Source organism: Acanthisitta chloris, unplaced genomic scaffold (genome assembly GCF_000695815.1).
Source record: "Acanthisitta chloris isolate BGI_N310 unplaced genomic scaffold, ASM69581v1 scaffold34652, whole genome shotgun sequence".
NCBI lineage: Eukaryota > Metazoa > Chordata > Aves > Passeriformes > Acanthisittidae > Acanthisitta > Acanthisitta chloris.
Window position 1 is genome coordinate 10787 of NW_008660445.1, and position 27770 is coordinate 38556.

Consider the following 27770-nt stretch of genomic DNA (forward strand, 5'->3'; position numbering starts at 1 on the left):
GGAAGACATCTAAGGCCAACATCCCACTGCAATTCTCCCTCATTAATCTGGAAAACAATCACTCATTTCAACATGACAACTGCAGCAAGAAACACACTGCAGCTTGCAAGATGGGCTCATAACTATGGAGTGGAAAGGTTTGGGCAGATCCCATGAAGTTAGAGACCTGCATGGTGCAAAAATCACCATATACTCTGGGGGGTGTGTGACAGGATAAAACCTTTTGTCTAGGTGATCTGAAATTCTGGTTTCCATTACTGTCTGGGACATGGAATTAATGCCCAGGAGAGATTTTTCTTATCACAGCTGTAAACCATTGGGACAGTGGGGACATTTTATACTCAAAACCACCCTAAAATCTAGGCCATGAGCTGTAGGGACTTCAAGTGCACTTCCAGAGCTAGATTATTCCCTGAGCTGGGGAAAACCCTTGCTGCACCTGACAGAAAGCTTAGCTGTGCTCATGTCCAGTGTTATCACCCACTGCTCACCTGAAAGCATACAGCAACTGCACTGTGCTGAGTGCTCTAACATCTCCAGGTGCCTGTAAACCTGTGAGTCCATCCAAGACAAGAGACCCTGTGACTGGGAGCCAGCTCCACACATCCCCTCATTAGCAACAACATTAGCAGCTTCAGATAAAGGAGAGAACTCCCCCTTAGGTACTCACGTGCCAGGCACAATTGCAGTGCTATCTCCTTACTGGAGCTGTCACTCAAAGAGAGGTTTCTTCAGCTGCAAGACCAGCCTTTTTTTTAACTACACAAAGGTCTTGTCTCACATATAGTGTCTGTCATGTTGTTAATATGCACCTTGCTGTGCTATCCAGAAATGCAGACTCCCAGCAATATTAGTGTAGTTTATTCTGGATTTGGTCACAATGGATACAGAGTCCACTGAAGACTCTAAACTCCACTTGGTTGCACTGGGAAGACTTGATGCCATATAAGTTGCTCTAGTATGAGTCCAGAAACAAAGCAACGACCACATGCATGACCAGGATCAGAAACCAGCCCTGGCAGAGTCACGTTGTTTGCCTGCTGCTCTAACAGTGGCTCTGCACTATTTTCAACACAAAATGTTGAAAATAGTCCACAAGGTCACTACCAAACCAGGTATGGACCAGTACCAAATTAGCTACAAAACCTCAGCTAAACCTTTACAAAATGCACAGACCCAGTCACTAAGGCACTAAGCTTGACTGGCTTTTCTATCTTCCCCTCCCTACCTTCGAAGGCTGAGGCACAATTTGAGAGGCAAGAGCCAATGTGGGTTGCTGCACTGTGTTGTATAAACCAGCACACAGCTGTACTTGTATTAAATTCTGTGCTGTAGATCCACCAGTGTCATTACCTTTCCAGTTGCAGCAATCATGCTGTGCTGAGTTCCTGCTGGGATCAATCCTCTGAAAGGCTGAGTCACTTGTGCAGGTCTGCTCAGATTCTGAGCCTGAGCTTGTGGTGGTGTGTGCTGTAGTGGTGGTTGTAAAGATTGGGGTAGGGCAATCAGTGGCTGTGCTGTGGATCCGAAGTTGGGCAAAGAAATCTGTGACCCTGGCAAAGGTACTGTCACCTGGAAATAAAGTATAAAATCACCAGTAACATAGACACAAAGGCCATTATTTATCTCTCAGTACACTAGCTCTGTGATTTCAGCTTTATTCAAGTTAAATGATTTAAGGAGTTCACACATTTACCCAGAGAGCTGCAAGCAAGTAAGTGAATTTTTTGTTCAGTGTGACTTCAAAATCAGTTCTGATAGCATTGGGATCTTTGCTTTTCAGAAACAAAGCTGCATGATATCTCCTAACTCCAACATCATTCAACACGATTTCACTGTATGAAGTAGTAAATTCAACTCAGAAAACAAAAGCAGAACAAAATAGCCAGCTGTGAGGGGGACTGGATTGGCTTATTTGTTCACTTCAATTAGCTTTAGCCAAAGGACACTGGGATGAGAACTAGATTTTACTTTCCAAGAGTCCCAACAGCCAGCAGTTCAAGCTTCAAACCAACCCCAAACCACAGCCTGTCCCTTACTGAGTGTTGTGGGGTGAAAACACCACAGAGTGGTAGTGAAAAATGTGAAGACACGACAGTAATACACTCCTGACTGGCAGGAGTTACTGCATGTCCTGGTCTGACAATCCATAACCTGCAAAATTATATTCTGAGTGTGACTAGAAGAAAGATACGATATTCCTAAATGTGAAAGACTTGCTTGGATTCTGCTCTGCAGGGTAACAGATAAAAGGTATGGAAATAGCTAGGACTGAACATATTAAAAGCACTAACCCCTCTAACAGGTCCTTACAACTTTATGATACATTTCCAACAGATGAGATCCAATTTAAAACTCTTCTCGATTTGTCCTGGCAATTTTTCATGCATATGAGTAGGCTATTATAATGAATCTATGATTCTATGATACTATGAATCAATCCATCATAAGCTTTTTTTAAAAGGCACTTCAATAAAACAATTGAACCATCAGATGCAAAGCACTAGACAGTATCCTGCAAGTATGACTGAATGCTTGCACACAGCAAATTAAGCTCTTTCACAGAAGAATTAAAACACCTTAAAAATCACTGGAGGTATTTTACAACCCTCCTGATGCAGGTTACTGACCTGGCTGTCCTGTTTTCCTGTATGATCACCTGTTGACTTCCCAGTTATTTTCTACGTATGTGCTGTCACTGGCATGTGGCAGTTGTTAGGTTCCATCTTGGTGAGAGTGGGTGTTAACCATCAGGCTGCACTAAGCACCTGGAGTTTGCCTCTTTCTCTCCACCACCCCTAACTCATACTTGTCCCCATAAAGACACCTTGTGCCTCAATCAGTTAGCAACACCACTGTGCCAACTAACTCTTTGCCTGTCACTAGAAAATGAACTATTTGAGAGAAGGATGCCAGAGACAAATGATGAACATGAACTGTAGGCCATCCAACTTCTCAGCAATTCTGTGTGTGCAGTGCTGCTCCTGTAGCTCTCCTTTGCTATCACCTTGCAATTCTTCCACTTTGGCAGTGAAAGCCTGTCTCAGCCCTCACCTCATCCCCACCCCACACACATCAACAACAACCACATGCTTTTAAGAAGAATACAATTTAGGAAATTTACCATGCCATAGTTTACCTGCTGGAGAGCACTGGGAGACTGTGCAGTGTTGTAGAAATTGCTCTGGCCAGGCTGCTGAACTTGCCCAGAGTACAGATTTGAAGCCTGAGTGAGTGTAGCTCTGGCCTAGGAAAAGAGACAAGACACCATTACAGTAAGAGCACTTAGTTCTGGGCAGCGTTGGCACAACATGGTGTACATCAAGCAGTGCAGGAGAAACCACAGCATGGGAAGCTGACAGCCTGAAAGCTTCAGATCATGATAAAGCTCTCATTTGCTGGTGGTAGAACAGCCCTGTATCACCTACCATAGCAGCAATTAAACCTGAAGCTCTAATTAATGACAGAAGTGCAAGGAGCCCTGTAATTTGAGGAACAAGCCTCAATTCAGAAACTATGCTAATGTACCTTTGTGAAACAAAAAGAACATTCTCTTCCAAGCATCTTAAGTTTCTTGCCACCTTGACAATTATCACAGAGGTGTGCTTGTCCCAGGCTGAGCAAGACTTGGTTTATAGTATCAAATATATTATCTACATCAAACCACTGCACAAGTTTTGCATCTGGAACATTTCCTACCTGCAGAATGTGTGTATCAATCAGCTGAGAGCCTCCCAGTCCTGAAGCTTGGCCAAGCTGATGCTCATACAAGATAGGAATAGGCTGTGTGTTAGAAGTCTGTTGAAATGCCAGGCTGGACTGTGCCTTAGCAAGCTCCTGGTGCTGCACTGCTGGGAAGTTGTGTAAGGTTGTCCCAGACAGAACCACTGGTGATGGCTGAGACAAACCACTTTGCATAAAAGCTTGCTGGGATCTGCAAGAGATTGAAGCATACATCAAAGTGCTGACAGAGGTCAACAATGAGCCACCAAAAATTAAAAGCACAATTTATATTCTTTAAACAGAGTTAGAACACTTAACTCTACTGAACACATTTTCATCTGAGAAAGGGAGATTTTTTCCTCTTTCCTCTGCACACAACAAAATACTAGATGCTACTAAAGGATACAGGAAAAGCAATTCAGTTTTTTATTAACATCTCAAACTACACTTAGCTATTCAGAGGTGCAAGCTCAAACAGTTCTTGCAAAGCCTAACTCTACCAGACAGAAGCTGTCAGTGCTTGGTTCCTGTGCTATAAGGTAGGATGGTGAGGAGGCACATGTGAGTAGTTCCACTTAGTCATAAAGTAAACTGCTTTGTTCTCTTGACTTCTCAGATCTCCACAGCTCAACTTTTAATACTTACAGATTAAATCACTGACAACTGCAGCTTCCAAATGAATGTTTTGGTTTCAAAAGACATCACAGCCTTTCATTTTAACCAGACACTCAATTCCTTTGTCACCAGTATGGGGAAGTTGCAGTTTGTTTAAAAAACAAAGACCAAAGCCAATATACAGCAAAGCACCAGACACAGGTTGTTTTAGTCCATGAGAAGTATTTATCCACACATCTACCTAAGAGCTTGCTGAACAGTCATCTTCCAGTCTGAAGAACTTCTAAATTCTTAGCTTTTAAATTCACTTCATCTTAGGAGTGGTTTTGATGTAAAAAGACTTTTTACTTTATCACATGGTGGATATGTATCAGCACAGCACTGGTTCTGCTTTGACCTGTTAGTGTGCTGGTCTCACAACACCTGGGTTAGACCACCTGGGTTGGCTTTGTTCTGAACCCTTCCTTAACTGCAAAACATTCTTACAGTCCTGCTCTGAGCCCTGGAGAAGCTTTTCCAGAACATATGCAAAGAACTGTCTTCAGTGTAGCCAAAAATTGTCATATGGCTGTATTTTTTAAACCAGTAACCTGTGCATCTCAAAGCTTATCCTCCTGTGCACCTTTACTGAGGAGGAAAAGATACTCATACTCTTAGGACTCCATTAATACCCTGTTTGTGTGTGATCAGATGGGTCAGATGCATTTATTTAATCTGGACCACATGCCAAACTGATTGTGTTACTGCACTGAGCCAGCTTTGCAACAGCTTTTGTCAGCTGTGGCAGGAAAAGCAATCTTTGGCCCCACAAAGTCAGCCAAGCACAAAGTCAGGATACAAATGTAGTTAATTAAACCTTTGGTGGCTTCAGCCTTCTACATGGCAACCAGCAGGCTTTCCTACAGCCCATGCAAAACCCTCTCATTAAATTTCCTAAGAAACTTTCTCAAAGTGAAACCAACAACATTTGTCAGAATTACACTGCTGTGAATCAGCTTCCACAGGAAGTGCAAGGAAGCTTTGGAAAGGCTTACAGGGGAGGTTTGTCTGGCTGTCAGTGCCATCTGAGAGATACTGGTCCTACAACTGTAGCAAGAAGAAAACATTTATTCTGACACATACCCTGCTATCCCCTATGCAGCTGACATGAAGTTTTTCCCACCCATGGAGCTCAAACTAGGATTTCCAAGTGTTTCAAGACTCCAACATTGGTTTCATTAGAAACTAACACTGAAATTACTCCACTAAAGGGACAGACTATTCCTTTCTCTTAGTGTAAAAGATTGATGTTTTCAGCTTTTTAGCTTGGATTCCTAAAGAAACAAATACCATGCACAATTTCTGAACACAGGATTTCACAACTAGATCTGCACATGCAGACTGGACACACAACTCTCATACAGAGTTCTCAGACAAAGATTTTGGAAAAGAGAGGAAGATGAGTTAGCTATTGAGACAGAACACAAGTCTGCAGGGAATAAAGTTCAATAAATTCTGCCACTCAAAACTCAAAGAAATTTGCATATGCTACCTACCTATAAGGTTGTAAGGAGGAATTGAACAGCTCTTGGGCTTGTGAAACAGCTGGTGCTGCTCCTAAACTCAGCTGAGCTTGATGCTGACCTTGCAGAGGTGCATAGATGGGGATGGGGATCTGCTGAACTGAAGCAGGCTGCATAGAAAAGAAACCATTAAACATCCCAAGGACAAAAGTGACACAGAAAAGCTACAGTCAAATGTGTGCCAGGATTTGTGTAGCATTATGAAAAGTAAACAAAGAATGTCAAATCCTAAGGCTCCATGCAGAGCTAATATTTTTGCTCTTAAGAAAATTACTTTATAGTTGAATTTTACACTTTTCCTTGCAAATAACCAGCAGAAACTGAATGAATCATTCAGATTTGAGTACAAAACAACTGCACAAAATTGCACATAATTTTGTACGACAAAAGTTGATTAAGTCTGCCTGCACTGACATGGTCATAAACACCTCCTGTGAATATGGACTTTCACATATGAGTGAAAGCTTATTTTCTCAACTGTCATGGCAAATGCTTTCATTCTCAGGAGCAGCAGAGATCGACCACCACCTGTGTGCACCAGGAGGAAAACGCAAAGGCAGGCATGACCTTGTTTTTTGCAGCCTTTAGTCCTACTCTCCCCTGCCCCCATTACATCTTTAATAAACTCTGTAGGCAATATGGACAGGGAGGGGAAACACAAAAAGAGTAAGAAGACCCCAAATACCTGAGAAAGTCCTGGTTGAAAGCCTTGCTGTTGGGCCAGAGAAGGTGGTGCCAAACGTGCATGCTGGGTATTGAACAGATGACTTGTATCCATGTAGAATGCTGGGATTTGAGCTGTAGTACCTCAGAAAGAGCAATACAATTAGTACCTGATTCCAAACATCTCCCTGCTACAAAGGTTTTCATTCAAGAGTTAGAGATGCAGCCACTGTCAGTACCTCCCAGTGTGGCAGCTACCAGAGAGCCTGGGAGAACAGAACTGGAGAGCTGGTGCCTAACCAGCTTTGGTGGTTTTTTTCAGTTCACCCCCAGAATCTACTTAGGTATCTTGAATCCCATGCAATTTCTGGGGGACAAACAACAGATTTTGGCCAAACACCAGGAAGGGGAAGAACAGGTTATACTGCCACATAATTTAGGTTAACGACATGTAGGGTTTTCTTTAAGGAAAGGCATGTCATGATCCTAAACTACTGTAGCATTTCAAGAAAGAAATCAACTAAATCATTCTTGGTCTTATATAGTGATTTACAATTCTGCAACAGAAAAATGGTAAGATTCAAACTTACTTTACTCAAACTAACACAGCACTATCTTTACACTGATAAAAACTTGCAGATTTAGAGTGAATCTTTGCTTATAGAATGTTCTTTGTCATTCTGTCTTTACTGCAGAGAAAACCAGAACCAAATCCAGGTCTCCTGCTTCAGAACTCCAAAAAAGCAAGCATGTGGCTCCTCAGCCACAAACACTATTACCTGCTGCAGACTGAGACACATAGACCTGGGGACTCTGCTGCTGCTGGGCAATGAGGGATGGCATGCAGCTCAGCTGGGAAAAGTGACTGGCAGAAGCCAGGCTGCTTGTCTGCAACTGCTGGGGCTTCACTTTACAGATATTAGGAGGGTCTGAGGTGCTTGCAGTCTTCGTACTCAGTGAAGAGGTTGTGTATGTTCCGGCTCCTAGGACAGAAGCAAGGGATACATCAACCAAAGGTATTTCCAAGCTTCACTGTTCAGTGGTCAAAGTTTTGGCACAGCCACAACTGGTAAAGAACACTGAAACCTAAGACAGCTGTTTCCATCAATACATGACAAAGAGGGAGGACAATCTCTGAAGTTCAATACAGCTGCACCCACAATGCATCTCCCTTCTCAAGTATAAGAGAACAGAAATACTGAAGTTGGCATCTTGGTTAGTTATGCATCAAAACATTGCAACGTATAGTGGCTGTGCCTCTCATCGTTGCAACACACCCTTTTCTCAAACCCTTTAGCTGAGATTTGGGGATTTACTGCAATACTCCAAGGCATGAACACTTAACCAGGTATAGCATCTTTTACTTGCTGCAAAGGACCAACGTGGCAACCAGCACTGTTTGTGAAGAGCAGCTGAACATCTGCTCTGCCTTTTGGAAAAAGGGTTTGAAGTTTTGACTCAAAAAGTAGAAGCACAAGTGAAAGAAAGATTGCAATTAGTTGAACTATCCTCTGCTCCAAAATCTGCCTGCTGATTTGTCTCAGCTTCATTCAGCTGAACAGAAAGAAAACTTAAGGTAGGTAGCCAAGAGAAGTTTAGCTCCTCTTTCAAGTCCATGTAAGTAGCTTAGGCAGAGAGACATCTTCATATTTTCAGCTGACTGAAGTACAAAGTGCATCTTGTTGATTAAAAAGTGTTTGGGGAGCTGCTGTTCAGACCTGACATTCCACACTAGTTAAAACTTCTGTTAGCTTTGCATTAAACAGTTCCAAAATGAATCCAATCTTTGAAAAACATAACCAAGGAGCAATACAACAGGACACTACAATCTTGATATCTGTACCTGAGAGCGAAGTTGTTGGTGTCACTGAGGCCACAGGAATAGGAGGCATTGATGCACTAGAGAAGGAGCTGTAAGTGCCACTGCTTGGCCCAGTGTTGCTGCTACTGCTGCTGCTGCCACTGCCACCAGCGATGGGAGATGCTGCTGAGGTCACTGGTGAACTCTTCTCCCCCATGTTTGGGGAATTCTCCCATGCTTTGCGTGCAGACTCCATCTATTTAAAAGAAAATAAATGTCCTCATCTATTAGGAAGTTTCAACTAGTCACTCTTCCTCTTTTAACAGCTCCTTTTAGTCCAAAGGCAATTCAGGCTTCATGCGAGCCTCTATTTTAAGTCACCCTAATCGTGCAACTCTGTTCATGCAAAAAGCATAGCCTGAAGTTGGAGCTTATCATCTGTTCCAACTACACACGTGCACAGTTCTTCATCTTAACATTCGGTGCTCAAAAGAGAACTCACTCACACTAATTTAACTTGGTTTTTTTGACATGAAGAGCAAAGACACAGTGAGCAAAAGAAAGGTAAAAAAACCTCTAAATATCCCCCTGAAGTCCTTTACTTACAAGTTATTTGGGCCATTTAAATGTAAGAGCCCCTTGCTTTCTTGGTAAATCATCCCCTTTGAGTGACCACCCAAGATAATCTAATGCACACTTCAGTAAACGTGACAGTAGTCAAGTTTGGACTTCCAAAGCAACTGCTGCTCCAGCAGCAATCCTGAGCTGACACAGCTTGTGTGTGCTGTGTCACATAAAAGCTAAAAATGCTTCATGCTCCTCTACTTCTATAACAATTATGAGCTTAAGTTTTGCACAGCAAGGGAGATGAAACTTTAAATATTCAATACACAGTTATCTTCCACCAGAAGTGGAAAGAACTATTGTTTTACTGCAGCCAATAAAATCTAGTTATTGCTACATTAGACACGCAATGCGACAGCTAAGCTGAGACACTTCTGAGGGGCTACTGAAAGGGAAATATTCATGTTCAGACTATGCCCACTTATTTAAAGGCTCAAACACTGTCCATGGACTTCTCACAACCTTCAGCTGTCTCCAAAAATGCTGCTGGCAGAGCTGTCTGCCCTAGGCTGATATTGCTCACTCTAAGTTTCTCAAGGCCAGGTGCTGTATTTAATGGTGTATGTAAAGGGGTAAATACTCACCACCACATCTGACCTCGCTGCCTGCATCAAGACAGCCTCCCTGACTGGGACCTGCAGCCTCTGAAGTCATCCTGGCAACCTACCCTGCTTTACATAAGTTAGGCATGGTCTGGAGAGACCAAACATAACTTAGGTTATTGGTCTAGATGTTTCAGAAGTGATAAAAAAGCAGGGCAATACTGAAAGAAGTGGGTAACAGGGGATCAGTACACACCCACATGGAATATGGAGTTCTGTATTCCTCAAGAGAGTCAAGGGGGAGGAGGAAAACCTTGCTACACATTAAATCCCTCAGAGGCAAGTCACCTATTTTTGAGATTACCTTCCCCAGCAATGATTCTCTGTTTCTTCTCCACATTTTCCTCCAAATTGGTTCTGATTCTTAAGAGACAGGGCAAACTTTTAACATTTACTATAACCTGCTGGAAAGGATTTTGCTGAAGGTGGACACAGATCAGACTACAAGCTCCTTTCTGACCACCACAGGCTCTGGTAAGACTGGGTAGCAGGGTTGTACTGTATTGGTACTGAGAGCAAGTGAATAAGTACCTGTGAATGTCTGATTAGGGAAGATGTAGAAGCTTCTACTATGTTCAGTGAGTTTCAGGATGTCCTGGATAAACTACTGATAGCAAAAGCTACACACTACATTGTCATATACAGGACATATAACAGAGGCCTGAGATTTCTAACAGCTTTGCTTTTAGAGAGCTTCTTAATCTCTAACTTCTTAAGCCAGAAAAAATGATGCAAGACATACTCCAGGAATAAGCACCATCTCCAGATATGAAGGAGTAAGAGGCTCTAAGTGAGACTGAGGATAGCACTGTAATTTCACTGCTCAGTTATGGGTAAAGGAGGGCACAAGGAGAAGATCATAGTTGTTTGAGGCTTCTCTTCTTGTTGACCCATTGGGGCCTTCACATTGCAGTAATAGTCCAGTACATATTACCCAAAACCTTCACTGGAGATAAACCCCAATGTACATGAAGGAGTAAGAGGCTCTAAGTGAGACTGAGGATAGCACTGTAATTTCACTGCTCAGTTATGGGTAAAGGAGGGCACAAGGAGAAGATCATAGTTGTTTGAGGCTTCTCTTCTTGTTGACCCATTGGGGCCTTCACATTGCAGTAATAGTCCAGTACATATTACCCAAAACCTTCACTGGAGATAAACCCCAATGTACATATCCTTAAGGACACCAAAGTCTAAGTGATCAGAAGAAGAAAGTGAAAACATGTCAGATTTTGGATCAGATGCCTATGCAGGAATTTTAGATGGAATCCTGAACACGGAAGAGGGCCAGGCAGCTCAGTTTAAGATTTCTTTGGACTTCCTTTTGCTCAGCTCCTTACCTACCACCAGGCCTGTCAGTCAAGCTCTCAAGAGGATGTCTGTCACAGTGAAGGTCTCTTTAGCAAAGTTACTCCAAGGAAATGAGATCTCAACAAGCCTTCCCATATGAGCACCTTATACCCACACCCCAGGAGGATGATGCCAAGCAGTGAGAGCGACTGACAGAGCTCCCTGCCAGGTCTCTTCACAGACAGCTTTCTGTGACAGGATGCACAGAAGAGGAGGTGCAAGGATTAATCCCTTCTGGAGGCAGAACCCGAAGATTTTCTTCTTTTAAAAGAAAGAAGGAAATGCTTTCCTCTCTCCTGCTCCAGAAGCATCTTTTAAAAGAAGCAAGGATTAAACTGAAGAGGATGACCAAGAGCAGCTCTGCTCTGCCTGGACCAAAAGGCCTGTTGTGCTAAGTCTCAGTGCTTCAGAACAAGCTTGTTGCCATCAGCATTTGTACAAAAAGGAGGTAGAGCTGGAACAGAGAAATTAGGGACAAAGCTGCTTCTGAATGCCTTCCCATTCAGCTTGTAGCCAGAGGGTTGCTTCCAAACATGGATCTTTGATGTACTTTGTTACCACACACCTAAAACCTATCACCCACTGAGAAAGCATCAACACCAGAAGAGCAGAAAAGGAAACTGCACAGGCACAAACACTGCAGTTTGCTTTGTAACTGAACAGTGTCACACTCTTTGCAGTGACACTCCTACCTGTATTACACGGGGTTCACATCTCCAGCTGCTGAACAGAGACTGCCATTCCAGAGCAATGCTTTCAGACGCCAGAAAGTCATTATTGTAGCTTATTACACACTCTACACAGCAGAAAACCAGGTTTTTGTTAAACTACCTGTCCCTCTCCAGTATTCTCCCCATCCATGATGCTCTATTGTCTTAAGGAGATGTTATACTTTTTTAGGAAATAAAGTGTTAACAAAAGAAAAGCAAAGATTCAACAAGAAATCATTGTTATCTATCATCTGTAGGGAACACAAGCAAGCAGCTGTCAAACAACACCAGTGAGACAAGTCTCACTGGGATTGACAAGCAAGTTTCTCCTAAGTGTTAGTTCTGCATCCAATCTCCAGTTTAATTTCTTTTCTTAAAAATTTAGAGAAACTAAGTTCAAACATCACTGTTCCTTAATGCTAGAAGCAGCAACAATACTTCTACTGGTTCAGTCACCTGCAGTCACAATCACAAAGCAGATCTAGGACACCAAACAAAGAAAAAGACCAACAACTTCTAAAAATACAGTAGCAAAGCTAGAGCCCAACTCTGTGTTAGTGAGTTATACAATGCACACAGTCCAAAACCCAACAAAATGGGAAAACACCGTTCAAAATGTTCTACACACTTGCTCTACACTGAAGAGCAGAAAACAACAGAATATTTATCACACAACAAAATACATTCTGACCAGCTGATCTAACTGCCCTTCAGAGACACCAGCACACCATCTACATTTCACTATTTGGAACGTGAGCCATCCAACTCAAAACCACATAATCACTGCACCAAAATCTTACAGCTAAGAAGAAATCAATCTCGGCTTACCAAGCAACTCCTTAAAGCCTTTAACACCAAACCAGGCAACTTATTTTAGGCTAAACTCTGAAAAAAACCCTCAGTCAGGTTCTGATGGTTTGCCAGGAACACCATGGTACAAAGCTAAAATGCTAGGATCTTGGTTTTCAGGGCAGTGGGAGCCAAGATTGGTTGAGATGCCAAGTGTTAATGCAAAACGGGGTTAGAAATGTATAATTTAATGCATCCTTTGATAGTCTTGTGTTTCAGCCATCCGTTTATATGCAAAAGCAGTTCAGCAGAGGAAACAAAGGAAGGCTCTAAAAAAAGGTTCACCAGCAAGTTCTCCATTAACTTTTTTCCCCTGCATGCAAGAAAATGACCCTTAGAGGGATGTGGTACATACCTTGAGGGTGAGGTCGACGGTAGCGGGAGAAACTGGAGTTAGGCTGGAGCTCTGCTGTAAAGTCTCCCTCCTAGGGAGGGGAAGGGTGTGGGGCAGGGGCACCTGAAAGGCAGGCAACACACATCACATTCTAACTATGTCTACTAGAAAAGCCCCAGAAAGCAAAGCTCAAGCTTTATCAAGTGAGGTACAATTTCTTCAAGGCTTGAGCATTTGGCAGGGAGATTCTGATAAAATAAGGTGAAAATTTGGTAGGTGGGGAGAGGCCATTCAGCAGGTGCCAAGATGCTTCATGTCTCTCAAAGAGGCTGAAGACTAATGTTCTGAAGTGTCCATGTCCTTTGCATAAACAAATACCAATTGCCTGTTTTGGGATTTACTTTCCAGTACCATTTCAGTTTACTGATATGCAAAAATTCTTCCCAAGCCAAGTCTGTCCCCTCTTGTACCAATACAGTACATGGGGCTCATGGCCTCCAGCCCTGAGATGCAGCTCCTTAAAAGAGGAAGCTATAGACCTGCAGGACCATGAAACAAACTAAACCAGATTTGCCATCCAATAACTGAATTCTGTTATTTTCTCTTTCAAAAGATGAAAGATGTGAAACTTGGGGAAATAAACTTGACATAATGCTACTGCTACCTCTGCCTATGAAAACACCGAGGGATTTCCTAGTAGGTTTAAAGGAAATGAATCAAAAATACTGCAGTGGCCAGTCTCTTACTTCCAGCCATTCCTTCCTCCATTCATAGCACAGCTAATGGACTTTCACTGGATGAGATAAGGCTAATCCAAAAGACACAGATACTGAAGCTTCGAAGCAGGTGATGGCACAGATCTTTTGTGGCCAGGAGCCCCTACTTCCTGTGTTAGAAGTTCAACATCCACAGGGATCAGGCATCATTAACACAAAAGAATTCAGTCTTCCACACTAACCAAAGACACAGACCACAACACTACCAGAAAAGCCAGCAGAAGAGGAAGAAGTTCAACCAGTATTGCTTCAAAATGATGCTGCAGTAAGCTGAAAGGCATTTTTAGATGGAATTCACAAGACACTTAGATAAAAAACTGAGATCCTACGGTATGATTCTTCCTTCCCCAGTCAACAAGTGACTCAACTCTGAGCTAATTCTGTTTCTACTCAAAACAACAACAAAAATCACAAGATCCAAGCTCCTTGATGTCCCAGCACACTCAAGACAAACTTGATTTTGCTACAAGGCACAACCCAGCTGGTTCTCCCAATCACTATGCCACACTCATACAGTCAGGATCACTGCACTGGCTTTGAGGATTGCAAACACCTCACCTCCATAGCAACCCAACACCTGAAAGCTGTCTGCTCTCACAGACCATTCAGCTGCTCCCTTCACATGCAGTTGCTGTGATTTCAGGCTCCAGTTCAAAACTGCTTTTGTTTGTAAAAGCCTTTCTTCAAACTCACCTACAGAGCTTTGCTACTGGTACCAGGCTCAAGTCCCAACTGCTGCCAAGAACACAGTCCCTCATTACACCTATCTTTGCTCTTTTAGAATGGTCCCTACAAACAGCTCCACTTTCTCTGCTCTTTAGCTCACTGTGATTGTTCAAAAGACAAGAAAATACCTGAAGAATTCCAGAACAGGTACTAATCAAACCAAATGTCCTTCAGAGTAAGATTACTGGATAATGCAGAGCTAGTTCACATGACAGGAACCCTGTTGACTTGTTTACTGAAGGCACTTTTTGGTGCTTTAAAGAAGTGTGAAAATAGTTTCTTGTCTTCAAAGTCAAGACGATCACTGCAATAGACTTACGTTCGTCACCAAAGTCTCCTCCATTTTTGTACTGCTAGTAGCCACTGTGTTAGGATGAGAAGAAGGTGTAGTGTAGTCTGTTACAGACTCCTGTGAAGAAAAACAATTCCATTAAAATATCTCCCTTACCTAAATTAGATTTCAATTTCTTGGACAGATGTCAGCCTTTCTACAGGAGGAGTTCACCAAGCAACAGATTAGGATTTCACACCATTTTTACTCAGAGGGCATGTCTAGCAATCCTCAGTGCTGAATTGCTACTGAGGTCAGAAGCATTACTGGGGGATTACAGTTTGCCTCATGACCTCACAACATACATCTGGACACAAGTCAAAATACAGTCTGTAAAGCAGGAACATACAGAGCAATGTACTGCCTGGGCACTGAAATACTGAACTGTGGTGATGCAACCAATTACCATTTGTCACCCAAGACACTTTAGCCACCTGTAGGCACTTTAAGCCTACTTAAAAAGTAAAATATATTAGTTAAAAGCTTTCTGTAGCTTTAAACAAATACAGGCATTTCTTACAAAGACAAGTAGGGGCCTTCAGATTAAAAAGAACACAAAGGGATGGTTGCAATTTGCAGAAAAATTTTCTTTCCTGTAAGCCTTGTCTCTGACAGTCACAAGACTCTGATGCTCTGGATGGTGCAGACTACCTCCTGATTTCTGCACTGGGAAGTGACTTCAAGGCAGAAAAGGACTGAGGTTTCCAGTCTATCCAGAGGCTTTCCTTGAAGCTTATTTGTCACAGTTAAGTGGACCTCAATGTGCTCAACAAACAAGGTCCACTTTCATGGCCCTTGCTGCAGCCAGTGACTACTGCAGTTGTAGATACATAAAGGGCCTGAGCAAAGGGCCTCAATGAACACTGCCAGCTCTGAGAATGAGCTACAATGAACAAAGAGCTCTGGCACTGGTACTTCTGTGGAGCTCTGTTCAGGGCTGGTTTCTTGTTCTTGCCACTGGTGTCTACTGAGCATACTCTGGACAGGCAAACAAGTGTTACCAGAACCTGACCCAGAGATTCTGCTAGAGAAATGGTGTGACCCTAAACTAGCCAGAATCACTCTCCAGCAAGCACTGTGAACTCCAGAGTCTTAGAATCATAGAATCAACTGGGTTGGAGGAGACCTCAAAAATCGAGTCCAACACTACTGTGGTTACTAGACCATGGCACTAAGTGCCACATCCAGTCTCAAAGTCTTACGTGGCCGAAACCCAGGAATGGCTCTACCATCTTTATGGAATCAAACACCACGAAGGGACTGAAGGACAAATTAGCAGCAGAACTATTATTGAGTGCCTGGACTTGCCAACACAATGATTTTGAAGGCACAAACCATATAATGCTTGTTTAATTGCATCCAGCCAGTACGATGATAAGCTATTAAAAAAGGGCACACTCAATTTACTCCTCAAGCCTATGGCAATGTCTCCTAAAAAGCAATTAAAGCACTGAGATACTAACTGACAAATAACAAAGAATCTTTCTTAAAAGGATGAGCTCATTTTGATAAAAGACTAGAACAAGCTAAACCTTAATGGGGTGACAGAGAACACACTGTGCACATCAATTTGTTTTTGTACTCACGAAGAAAACAGAACTATTTTCTCTGTTTAGTTACTTCCTTTACTTGTTAAAATGGTGAAATACAAGATGCATGATGCTTCCCACAATTCCAACTACCAAACTACAAGTTGCACATTTGTACTGGATTCCAACAGGCAACCTTACATTGCATTGAACAAGGCAAGCATACAAGGCTGCTTTAATCACAAGGTCCTTCTAATGAAGTAATTAACTGCCTTCTTGTTACTCCACTGGAAAGAGTTTTTACTATAACACTATTAAAATTCCTTCAGGGTTTGGATGCAATTTTTACAGGGCCTCAGCACTAAAAGTCCTTATGAAAGAAACTGGATCAAGTCTATTGCAAGCTTTTTCACTTTGGAAACTCAGCTCAAACCTCCCTTTTTTATTAGAATTAAAACCAAACCACTGTATCAGCTCTGGTGCCCTCAGAACTATATGTGCAATGCTGATCCATCCTACAGGGATGGTTTACATGCTGAACATGCAGACAAGGCAATGCTTCAGCCACAAGAATACAAGTCCATAAACTGTTAATCACCATCCTTCATTTCCTGGTACTTGTCAGTTAATCACCATCCTTCATTTCCTGGTACATTAAGTCCAGGAATTGGTTAGATATTGCTTATCAGCACAGGCTTCTGTAATTCAATCAGAGTGACTGTACTGTACAACTGCTGGACTAAAGAAACCAACTCACTACTTTATCATAAACTAGTAACACCTAGAGCAAAAAGCTGTCCACAAATTTTTTGGAGTTATCTACAAGTTATTTACACATGAATAAAAAGAACAGGCAAACCTTTTATAACTACCTACTTTGCTCAAAAAGAAGAGATCACAAAACCTCAAGTGCCTCGATGAACAACAGGCCAAGGCAGACCTCAGAGCTGACCCTGCCTTACAGGATCAAGGTACCTATGGCATTAGTGAGCTATTTGATTTGTTCCTGATTTACAGAAATCACCCAAATCAGCCCTTGAAAGATAATCAGAATTTGTTCTCAAAAGCAGCCTGTCCTGTCTCTGTAAGACACAACTGTGATCAACTACTTGTGCAAATATTTCACTGGTGTCCACAACCAGGTATTGATTGTTCCTGTGCTTTGAAAGCTTCCAAACTTTAGACATAGAAGGATGTGGAAAGGCAAGAAATAAGTGTTTTACCTGACTCAAAGCTTTAGACATCAGACTGCCTTTACTACAAAAATACTGCAAAATCCAAGAGAAACAGCTGGAACTGCTTCTGAGCATTGTGCTCACATACTGAACAAAAACATCTCACCAGTATGACTTGATGTATATTTATGCAGTTTATAAGGTAAAATAGTTTTGTATGATTACATGCACACGCTCTCATTAAGACGTTTGTTTTGGAATGGACGAGGTACTCTTATAGAGCTTCTGGAGGAGGACAACTGGCTTGACTTTCACAGACATTTAAATCATCAAATACACCAGAAGTTTGTCTTTCTGAAAGCTGAGCAGCAATCTAGAAGGATGTTAAAGAGCATCAAAAGAGAAGTCATTTAGGTTTGCTAAAACTTCAACACTTGACACTGAAACAACAGGTTAAAGATGATGTCAACACTCATTAATGAGCAATGGAAAGAGTACTAAGACAAGAAAAAACAGTTGCAAATTACATCAGTGCAAGTTTATTCCTGCAAGATCTAGATGGAAGGTTATCTTATCCAATGAATCTGCAGGTTGTTGGTTCAACTTCCAGAGAATATAAAATACGACCACTTTTTTCCTAGGAAAAAACCCAACTCACAGATGCCCCAGAACTACTCATGACCAAGGAATTTAAAAGCAAACCTGTTGTTGTTAAGACAAGAGTATTTAGGCCTACTATTAAAGGCTTCCTTTAGCAACCACTTAATGAAGAATTTCTTGGGAATTTTCATATGCAGCACAAATGGGAAAGTTTCCTTTCACTCTGGTCTTCCTTTCAGAAGACAGAATCTTGGTGCTTTAATATTGTGGTGGTTCAAAGAACCTTGGCAACTCATGTTTAACTAAGGCTAGACAGGCACAAAATCCAGATTTCTCTTCTGAAGAACTCGTATTTTAAGAATACAGTTGCAGAGAGGAAATTCTGCTGATTTCAGCAGAGCTACTTGATTGACTTAGCCTGCAGTAATCAAAGGTATGTTTCCTATTCAGTATGTGAGGGATCCACGTTTCAGATTCTTCAACTATGACTGCAACTTTTGCAGAGGATCAGTTTTCCTAAATAGCATCAGAAGATTTCTGCTTAAGACTAGGATGAGACAGCGTGCAGCAAACTTGAGCTTACACTTAAAAAGCTGATTTTCAAACACACAAGAAGCATTTTTCCTTTACCAAAGCAGATGTAACTACTCAAACTGCATAGTTTCTTTACACTGAGACATGACAAACACAGCTCTTGCTCAAGACAGTGCTGCTGTAGTGTCTCCACACAGGTCCTTAGGAAAAGGAAAGCACCTCTGGGGATGTTTTTCAGCCAGTGCTAGCAGTGCACCACAGCTAAGAACTGAGCTGGTGAACACTGAATCCGGACAGCAAGTCATCATCTCACTGCTGAGCAGTTAAAGAAGTCAGGGAAGTTCCACACAGACAACTGTGATGAATCCTCAACGTCCTGAAGGAGTTCTGCAAGGGATATCTTGACAATATCCAAGCCAAGAGGAGCTGACATACAGACCCTTGAGGTAAACTGAACAAGCCTTACCCAGAGCTTTGGCACATTGCTAGTTTAAAGATTTATTTTTTCACAGAGCAGCACTTAATTCACAGCTTCAGGTCATCGATGCACTCGAGCAGCAATCACCACATTACCTCCAGCCAGGTCTCTGCTGAAGCCAAGCACTCATCTTGCATACATCAATTATCTGAGTTCACAGACTCTGCCTGTACCAGGCTCCAGTGCCACTCCCTACAGCAATGCTCAGGACTGAGTTTTCACATTTATACAGCAGAAAAACACTTTAAAACCTTCCACACTGATCCCTGCACAGGTATGACAAACAGCACATATCTGTACCACTTCTGCACAGCTGTTTACTTCAAGCAGTACAGATGTTCCACACCTGCTACTCGGTGGGCTCTGCTGCCAGGTAACTATGACCAGCAGGCAACCAAGTGTCAATTACCTCACTGTAATCGTATTTTACATGTAGTGTTCAGTAATTTGTCAACAGTTCTCTTACCTTTGTGTTCGTCCCAAACTCTGGAGCAGATACAGATATCATCGTTCCTATTTCCGTGCTCAGTTCAGTTGCTGCTTTGGTTTCCTTTGTAGTGACAGGCTCTGGGCTTCTGACAGAGGTGGGAGATGGCTTCTCCTGTCCCTCAGGCTCTCCCTGCTGGGCATCCTTCACCTTTCTGTTCTTTAAAGAACGCTCCTTCCCAATAGGACCAGGTTTATACTCTTTGTTTTCTACCGGACTCAAGTCTGGAAGCTAAGTTAGTGTTAACTTGTCAGTAATGTCTTCCCCCCATGTCCTACCTCACAAGAATACTCTTAGCATGCTTAAAATAACTTTAAATATAACAAAACTTTCCTGAAGGGTAATAAAAGAATTTTCTAACCGACCATTTGAGACTAAGTTAGCAATACATATATGAAACGTATACATTTTGAACACCAGGAACCTAAACTATTGCTTCCAAGCAATGCATGTTTTATGTGAAGGGGTAGAGTTCAACTAAAGCAAGATTAGTTAAAACCTGGAGAAGTTGGCTTGACTGTCCTTACAAGAAAAGCACAAAAAATACACAAGTCACATGACTTTGTATACCTACAGGTTATTTTAATTTTCAGAGATACAGAATTTCACAAGACCCCAGGAAACTAGAAGAGACTAGCTTCATTTCAAGCCACCTTGATGTATGGATGTTGGCAGCATTTTTCCCTGGGAACTGATCACTAAGGGAATATCCAGAAAAAATAAAACACCTACACACAAGTGTTGTCTTATACTGCAGACACTGGCTGGGATAACTTGCAATTCAATAGTTCCTTTTTCTGCAGCTGAATTAAAGCAGAATGAAGGGCCTTAAGGAGCCTGAATGCTCTGCTGTTTCAACAGCCATGTCCTTTCTGGCTGAGGCTACTCAGCAGCACACAAATTCCTTAAAGGCAATCCTTAAAATGCTATTCCTTAAGCTTTCATAGTGGAAAGGCAGAAGCTGCTGGTATTGTCTCTATAAATATAAACCAGCTGTTTCAGGAGCAGATGAAGACTCTACAATTCCATGCCTTTGGGATTTGGGGAGGGTGGAGCTCCCAAAGGCATTTGGTACCCTCAGGAGGCCAGCAGAGACTGGATTTCAGAGGGAAGAAGAAAACAACCAGGAGAAGCAAATGCCTGAGCTCTGCAACACACCAATCAGGTCCACCTTATCCCAAGTAATTTTTGCTCTAACAATTTACAGAGGCTGAAATTCCTCTAGGTATTTTACTGTCACACTTGGAGAGGTAAATTGCTTTGTTTCAAGTAAGGTCCTCTTACATTGGCCATTTAATTCAACAATACCAACCTCCAATCCTGAGCATGAGCTTGTGTTTAGGCTTTGCAGCAAACAATATCACCACGGGGGGTGGTGGGGGTGGGGGGATACATGTATAAGAATTGTCTGTTGAGACATTTTTTGTGATCAAGACAGTTAAAGGATTACAGCCCTGTCATTCAAAGGAGTGCAAAGAAATGTTAATCTCCGAGGAATTAACCATTTAGTGACACAGAGCCTTTCAACAAAATCTGCAGGAGCCTTGACAACTATAACCAAGCAGAAAAAAAGGAACTTTCTACACAGTGTGAAGTAGACTCTCCCTATATATTTAACTTTGGAGTTCAGTAAGCAATTTTTTTGTGGGCAGCTTTAGGCATGCTGCTAGTGTATCTGAGATATGGGTTACTGAATTCACCAGCAGTTTCTACTGCTGCATATTTCCCTGCTGCACGTGTTCTATGTTTTGCAATAAAAGCCATGAATTGCAGCACACCCAACGAGTGCCTCATACAGCAGAAGTTAAATTCGTTCTACGTGTGACTGCACTTTCAGCTTTTTTTTTTTGGAACAAACAACCAAAACCCAAACAAGCAATACACAAAGAAACACCCAGTCTTCCAGAAAGACAAAAGGGCTTTAATTACATCAGGACTGCTGCCAGATCTCAGACATCAAGGACTGAAATAGCTGATTCTCTAAGTCACCAGCCAAGTTTATCTGCTGCATCTGTCTCTTTCTGGGAGTTAGAAGCTGGTGCTGAGTGCTACTGATGCACAGGGAAGTGTGCACTGGAGGTTAAAAGAACAGAAATGTAGGTTTCCTTAATGTGAAAGATCCCTAAGTGTAATCAGAATGGCAGAAGAAGAAGGTATTGCTCCTTATGAGTGGTAATAATGAAAATACAAGACGGTGATGATCAAATGGAGCCCTTAAATCTCTGGAAGGCAACGCACTTTTTAAATTGAGATGAGTTTGATTACCTACTTAGTATTAGCTGAAAAAAAATTAATTATTGAGACATCTGTGCATTTGAACTGGAAACCTCAAATTAATGTCTCTAACATTGCTCCCTTTCCTCAAAACACTTCTTTTCTTGCAACTTCATGTATTACCCAATTGATAATCTGGTTACAAAACTAAGCAGGGCACCATGCACCACTCAGAGGGGTGCAAGGCAGGCATGGTGGCAGGAAGAGCCACTGCACCTGGAGACACATGGAGACACAGCCAGGGCAGAAACACAATGCCTCTAAACAGCTCTCAAAGCTTGAGTGAAGCAAGCTCAGGAGAAAAACCCAAACTACAAAACAAAACCAAAACACTCACCACATCCACAGTTTACCTAACAAAGCTATCACAAATCCCAGCCCTGCTCCAGCTCCAGCCCTGGCTCCAAACACAGAACCTATGTCCAACCCCTGCTGGGCTAGGCTGCTGTTTACTTACACTAGCCCATCTCCTCTGCAAGAGCCACCCTGGTGATTGTTTTAGGAAATATAAAAAGCGAATGCAATTTTTATGGGTCTAGTCCTCAACTCAATGAGTACTCTATTCTGCTATTTGCAACCTCTTTTTGGCTGAACGTGTCTAAGTTTACATGTCTGTGCTGAAATGATGACCTTTTACCTTTTGTGCTTTGATGGGTCCTGCCCGAGGCTGTTTCTGCCTTTGCTCTTTCGGTTCCGGTAACTTGTCAGTGGACTTCTCAGAAAGTACAGGGCCAACTTCATTGTCACTGCCACTGGAAGCTGGGGCTCCAAACTGAATTGTTTCTATACCAAGATCGACTCCACCTTCTTGTCCAGGCTTTGTGCCCTAGTTAAAAGGCAAACATTGAACCCAATTCCAAAAAACTCCTGTATCAGTACAATGACAATGGTTCAGAAAAGAGCACAAAATACGCTCAGCTGAAAACCATTATAAGGAACTTTTATCTTTTGCCAGAAGTACTACTCGTGACTGCAACAGTTTTGCAAGAGTAAACAATGTATGAATGTACACTTCCTCCTTTGAGTTTCTATTGTTTATAGAAGCTCAAAAAATAAAGCAGTAAAGAAATATGTAAATGCAACCAAGCTCAAGAAGGACAATAGCAGTATCAAAATGTTCAAATTCAGGTTCACAACATCATCCTCAAAGTTTAAAACTTAATGTTCAAGAGGAACAGTAAGAAATTTAAACCTATTTCCAGATCTCTTATGCTGTTGAAATGGTCTCCTAGGACAGCTGTCTCACATTCCTGCAGTTTAAGACAATTAAGACCAAAAAAAGTCCAAGAAAGTAAAACCATGGCACTTCAAATGTAAGATTTAAGGCTATGTAAATTCCATGGGATAAGCAGAGACAATATAGTTACGTAACATCTACTGGTTTTTGTATCTCAAATTTAAGGAACACAAAACCCACTTAGTTCCTTAGAGATACCCTGTTTCTCTCAACATTACTGAACTGCACCCAAGTGTTCACATGCAAACTGGGCCACGTTTTTCCTTTAAAAATGCACTGAATTGCAGCTATCAATCAACAGAATCTGTGAATAGCTGAGTTTTTAACCAACAGAACAGTTTTCCATGTTGCAATTAAGAAAGCACTACCCTGTATCCCATGTTTCTGTACTATCTCCTGACTTCATGGAATTCTACACACACTAGTTTAAGTATATGCATGCCTGGATGAAAGGATGATCTGTACCCAATACCAGTGAGAGGTAATCTGTGTAAGCTTCACACACTCTTCTTCGCTTCATTCTTACCTCTGGAGATGTAGCTGAACCAAAGGATGTCAAAGGCTTGTTCCAAGCACTGACTGAAGGTGGCTGAGGTGGGCTAATGGGTCCCACTGACAATTCAGAAAAGAGAGTTAAAAAAATTCCTCAATGTTGCTAATACATTCAACTAAGGGTATCAAGTGACTGAGAATTAAGTTAGAGATGTCTTAAGTAAGCTTTAATTAAGCAGTTGACAATATGCTGCTTATTTAGCTGCTTTGACATGGGGCAATCCACGTTTGCAAGCATGGCTGAGCCCCACAAAACACACTCCTGAAGGGAGTGACAGCTGTTCAATCCTTGTGCATGAAGAACATGACAACATAAAATACTGAGTAACATTATACTGCAAAAACTTCTTTTCAGAGGTTACAATGCTGCCCTCCATTCCCTGTGCAAAATACATCTGCAGCTAAAGAGACATGCAGAGAGGCAGCTGGCAATCAGCTTTCTTGAATGACAATGCTTGTCCCCCATCCCAAATCCAAAAGACACCACTTACATTTTTTGGAGATATCATTCAGAACTGCTGTAGGAGGCACTTTGTTGTCCCATAACTCAGTTCCCAGCCCGTTGTGAGCCTGGGTGTTCTGCAGGACTTTGCCTGACACTGTGTACTCTGTGCTGGCTGTCCCTGCTGCAGCCTGGGTTTGGGTAGGAACTGGGGCCTGTGGCTGAGCTGGAGACTGTGCTGGACACGGAGGCTGTGCCTGAGCTTGTGCCTGAGCTTGTGCCTGCTGTGCAGCTGCAGCTGCTGCCTGCTGCTGCTTTTTGGCAAATCTGGGTGGGAGCTTGGAATTCTGACCGCGGCCTTTTTCGCTCGATCCTTTTTTGGTCCAGACCTGTAAGCAGAAGCCAATTTTATTCTCACAATCAATGGCCTGTATAGACACCAATTGTACATTGCATAGCAGCAAAAAAGCAAAGTGATTAACCCAGCCTTAAATAACTATTTTTTTAGGGGTATTTAACCACAAGATCAATGATTTCTCATCTATTTTCCTCTTGGAATCAACAGATAGACAAGCAATGGGATAAATTTTTATCACAGTATTAAAAATTATTTTTTTTCTGTTTGCCAATTTCACCTGCCTGACAGTGCCCAACCAGGAAGTACAGAATCCCAAGGTGGCAAAATAAAAATTAATTTACTAAATCGGAACAATTTTAATTAAATATAACTGATTATATTGCTAATGAGAAAACACAGCTTCTTTAAGAGGAAGATTCTGCACACTTGACAACATTCCCATTACCGCAAGTAGCTATAAATGCTGGTCCTGTACCTGCACTGTCTGTTCTTCCTTCTTTCTGCGCTCTTCATCTTGCAAGCGTTTTTGCTGCTTCTTAGACACCACTTCTGTGAAACCATCATCATTCAAGTTAGATTGGGAGTCTTCAACTACTGTCACTTCAGGGTGATCATCAATGATCACAACACCTACAGAAAAAGGAAAGGTATAGATGCTGCTGCTGTAACAGCTCCAGGTGCAGTGCACCCAGCCAACATCTGTTTTAGTGTGGAAGCTTTTTGCCCACGGACACAGACGGAGGCCTTAACTAATGGCAAGCTTCTGCTTGCCAAGTGCCTTGCTCTTGAGCCTGAATACAAGGGGTTAATCTCTGAGAACTGAAAAACTGCAGGTTCCTGTACTAGATCCTCCAGAAAATACAAACTAAAACATAATAATGAACAGCCTCCCTGGATATTAGCTCTAAGGTGATCAGTGATATCTAATGTCTTTACTTATGAAGGTTAACCACATGAGAATGGGGTGAAAAAAGGTATGAATGAGTTAAGATCTGTACAAAACTGCTCTTATCCATACGTAAGAGATTTGCCACCTTTTAGAGACACACACTAATTAAATATGACAAAGGTAGCAATACTCATGTGTACAATTATTTTGGTGCTTTTAAAAAAATCACTTCTTTTATAAGTTTTCAAACATTTATCTCTACATCTAACAAAACTATCAGAACTACAAATTATAATTAGCAGATTATCAATACATACTTGCGTAATTATTAAGATCGAACTGAGACAAGGCATCCACTTTTTCCTTAGGCTTCTTCGGACCAGCCTTGGGTTCTTCTCTCTTTTTGCCACTTGCATCCTTGGTGCTCTTTTGTCCTGCAGCAGTAACACCTCCCTCCTCCTGATGTAAGGAGTTGCCATTGGGAGGATCAGCACCAGGCACAGCTGTGGCTGGTTCTTCAAATGGCCTGTAGAAAATCAATTAGAAAATTAAGCCACAGAGAACACTCAGGAAGGAGCTAACAATGTAAATCAGATCCCACTGCAGGGCTCTAAGTGTCTACTGTGCAACTTCTTAGTAGGGTCCAGACTTTTACTTTCAGCTCCTCAATGACAAGCTCAACATCAAAAGCTGTTCTGGGGAAATATTAAACGCCCTGCTAAATTTTCCATCAAATTCAGCATAAAGAAAAGCAAAGTTGAGTCTCAATGGTAAGCATTTCTCAACACGCTTGTCCACACTCAGTGATGGATCTAAAATGCAATGCAGTAATTGATGTAGTAACTGCAAAGCTGCTCACATGAACATTTCTGCTTCCATCCAAATCTCAAGAAACAGCACTGCAGTTTAATTAGGCATTTTTAGTATTATGCATACGAGAACACCCTGCTATCAGCTTCAGGTTCCAGGCGTTTTTATACAAACACAAAAAATAGAAAGTGCAGAGCCACTCTTAGTGGTTAGTCTCTATTCTATTGTTCTATGAGTCTAAATTAACTGCTTATGATTTTGAACCACAGAGGACAACAGAAGACAGTGGCCATGTGTGCTCCCTCACAGAAGCTGGTACTCACCCTCTTTTTCCACTTCGGGGAGGAGGGCCACTCCGCCGTTCACTCCTGGGTCCTGAGAAGTTCCTCCCTGGTTTCGCTGGCCCGTTGTTGCCACGTCGGTTTTGACGGTCTATTCCAGGCCGCTGGCTAGAAAAGCTTCTCTTGGCTATTTCCCTTTTTGGAGCTCCAGCATTTTCTCCTGCTTTTGCAGCCACCTGTGCTGCTGCATCTGCTGTTTTCTTCTCGTCCCTCTCCCGCCTCTCGTTGAAGTCACTGCTTTCTGAGGCAGTTTCCCACTCTTCATTTGCCTGGTCTGACGAATTCTGGTTGGACAAGTCTGGTGTCTTACTTCCTGACACATCCAGAGCAGGGTTGGAGGGCTCATTAATGGCATTGCTAACTGTGGCACTTGTTGATGAGCTGGTTACCACCTCATTGATCTTGGATGCAGCCTCTCTTTCCTTTAGGCGCCTGAAGCGCGGTGGCTTATCCTGCCTCGGAGGCCGAGCAGGTCTTTGTCTTCGTGGCCTCTCTCTATTTGGATCAAACTTTCTCTCAAATTTTGGAGGTCTTTTATCAACTGGTATAGGACCATAATGCTCATTTCTTCTTGGAGGCTCTCCATCTTCTGGTTTAATGATCTCTGTTTGCCTAGGGTTCCACTGATTCTCTCTGTAGGGTGGTCTCCTTATTGTGGATGGACGTGGAGGACGCCCACCAGGGTCCCTGCCACCACGTCTGTACATTCCCCCTCTGCCTCGTCTAGAAGGTTCTCCTTTAGGAAGAAATCCTGGTTTGGGTTTGTTCTCATCATCTCTTATGTATGTTTTTTCTAAGGATCTGTTGTCTACTCTGATACTGTTCTCAGGTTTGAATGACAGGGGCTTCGGAGGCTTCTTGCCATCAGCTCTTTCTTCTCTTTTTGGGTGCTTGCCCTTGATGACACTGTCTTTGTCTGAGAGCAGCGTGTCACTCGCGCTTTCATGCACTTCGCTGTCAGAATCTGTCTCTGAGCCATGCTGCCGCCGTCGTTTTGGGATCACTTCAAAGTCAGAACTCTCACTACGAGTTTCACTCTCTTCTCTCTGCCTCACAGGCCCTGAAGGCACATGGTCTGTTCTAGGCTTAGGATCTCTGTAGTGTGGGTACTCTCTATTATGGCCTCGACTGCCCCGACCACGTCCTCCGTAAGACCCCCTGTAGCTGCGGCCTCGCGAGTAATACTCCCCACGCCCTCTGCCTCTGTATCCCTGGTCTGGGAACCAGTCTCTATCCCTAGCCTCTTTCCAGTATGTCCGAGGTGGTAAGCCAGGCTCTCTTTTCACTGGTCTGGTTTCCAAGCGTGGTTTCTCTACAACCTCCTTGTTAACTACCTTCTCCGCTGGCTTCTCGTCCTTCCCGGCCGGCGCTGGCTGCTGCGCGTGGGGCTGCGGCTGCGCT

At 42.5% G+C, this 27770-nt stretch overlaps 1 protein-coding gene across 1 annotated transcript in view; it reads right to left on the reverse strand.

Moving 5' to 3' along the window:
- Nucleotides 1-27724, reverse strand: part of PRRC2C (proline-rich coiled-coil 2C) — a gene marked incomplete at its 5' end in the record, with an annotated part of 33725 nt that extends 6001 nt beyond the window's left edge. Inside the window, 16 exons of the mRNA XM_009069814.1 lie at nucleotides 1354-1572; nucleotides 3140-3247; nucleotides 3700-3934; nucleotides 5874-6010; nucleotides 6586-6698; nucleotides 7343-7546; nucleotides 8407-8620; nucleotides 12852-12953; nucleotides 14652-14741; nucleotides 19446-19697; nucleotides 22378-22566; nucleotides 23504-23589; nucleotides 24021-24360; nucleotides 24805-24959; nucleotides 25536-25744; nucleotides 26352-27724. Of these exons, the coding sequence (XP_009068062.1) occupies nucleotides 1354-1572; nucleotides 3140-3247; nucleotides 3700-3934; nucleotides 5874-6010; nucleotides 6586-6698; nucleotides 7343-7546; nucleotides 8407-8620; nucleotides 12852-12953; nucleotides 14652-14741; nucleotides 19446-19697; nucleotides 22378-22566; nucleotides 23504-23589; nucleotides 24021-24360; nucleotides 24805-24959; nucleotides 25536-25744; nucleotides 26352-27724 (4026 nt within the window). The remainder of the gene's footprint in view (nucleotides 1-1353; nucleotides 1573-3139; nucleotides 3248-3699; nucleotides 3935-5873; nucleotides 6011-6585; nucleotides 6699-7342; nucleotides 7547-8406; nucleotides 8621-12851; nucleotides 12954-14651; nucleotides 14742-19445; nucleotides 19698-22377; nucleotides 22567-23503; nucleotides 23590-24020; nucleotides 24361-24804; nucleotides 24960-25535; nucleotides 25745-26351) is intronic.
- Between the last annotated feature and the right edge of the window lie 46 nt (nucleotides 27725-27770).